The sequence below is a fragment of the Halyomorpha halys genome, unplaced genomic scaffold (genome assembly GCF_000696795.3).
Source record: "Halyomorpha halys isolate HHAL.00 unplaced genomic scaffold, Hhal_1.1 Scaffold1546.1, whole genome shotgun sequence".
Taxonomy (NCBI): domain Eukaryota; kingdom Metazoa; phylum Arthropoda; class Insecta; order Hemiptera; family Pentatomidae; genus Halyomorpha; species Halyomorpha halys.
The window spans coordinates 75,569-76,609 of record NW_027107858.1 but is presented as its reverse complement, the minus strand read 5'-3'; the positions used below and the strand labels follow the sequence as shown (position 1 = coordinate 76,609).

At 32.8% G+C, this 1,041-nt stretch overlaps 1 protein-coding gene across 1 annotated transcript in view; it reads right to left on the bottom strand.

Annotated features, from left to right (window-relative positions):
* Nucleotides 1-93: 93 nt before the first annotated feature.
* The window catches only part of LOC106689999 (protein D2), a gene marked incomplete in the record, with an annotated part of 22,508 nt that continues 21,560 nt past the window's right edge, over nucleotides 94-1,041 (bottom strand). Inside the window, 2 exon segments of the mRNA XM_067046238.1 lie at nucleotides 94-277; nucleotides 347-419. Of these exon segments, the coding sequence (XP_066902339.1) occupies nucleotides 175-277; nucleotides 347-419 (176 nt within the window).

The window sequence follows — 1,041 nt, the reverse complement described above, 5'->3', positions numbered from 1 at the left end:
TGTATTTAGGCAGCATAGATAAATAAAGTATTTCTCTCTCTGATCGAGAGCTAATAAATGAGTGTATATAACAATAATAAAAAGAAGGAACAATTAATGACAACACTTTATTTTATTAATCGTACTCAACTCAATTAAAATGACATTTTTTTTCTTCCCTGCTGCCCCTCTGGCTTAATCAGATTTAGCTTGAAAGAAGTTTCCGGCTAGTGGATCTCCCAGCTTATATTTACTGGCGAATGTAGATACGGAGAATTTGGCTCTATTTCCTCCAGCACTATAAATAATAATAAATAAGGATACATACATATATACGTATATAAGGTAATATTAAAGAAATGCTTACGGAGTAATCCTTGGTTCATTAAAGTCTATCTTTCCAGGCTGTTTGTAAACTACTATAACATAGCGATGGAGACCTGAAAATAAAAATAATTCTTTAGCAACTGGTTGAAAACAATCCTAATGGTTAGGATGTTGTAAAAGTGCTGCTACAAATTTGCTAAAATCGGGCGTGCTCAAGTGGTGGGGATTAGGCCACGCCCATTGAAGGCAACTTTACGTTGAAGTTAATTGGGATTACGCATATCGATATAATTATATATAAAACCGCCCATTTAACCGCAAATGGAAGTTGTGAATGTTATTTCTTATAATTTGCTATATTTATAATGAAAATCCATTTAGCCATTCTCGAGAATTTCTTGCTTCTTTCTCCGTTCCGTTCAGACTCATTAATAATAATAACACCAGATATCCTCCTTATTGATGTTGGGATCCTCAACGATAATAATAATATAGTTTTTAAATTATATAGTTTCAAAGTTGTGTTAAGATTGTCCCTGAAGATGGCCGGATTGGCCAAAACGTCGGACTTATAAGAGAAATAAAAGGTTTTGAGACTATAATGGATAAAATTTGAATTATTTATTTTTAAAAAATTACCAGACTCAAGAAAATATTAAGATTATAAATAAATAATAATAAAGGCCTAACGAACCCGAAGGTTCGATGCCGATACCACCAAACGCTCTCTGCATA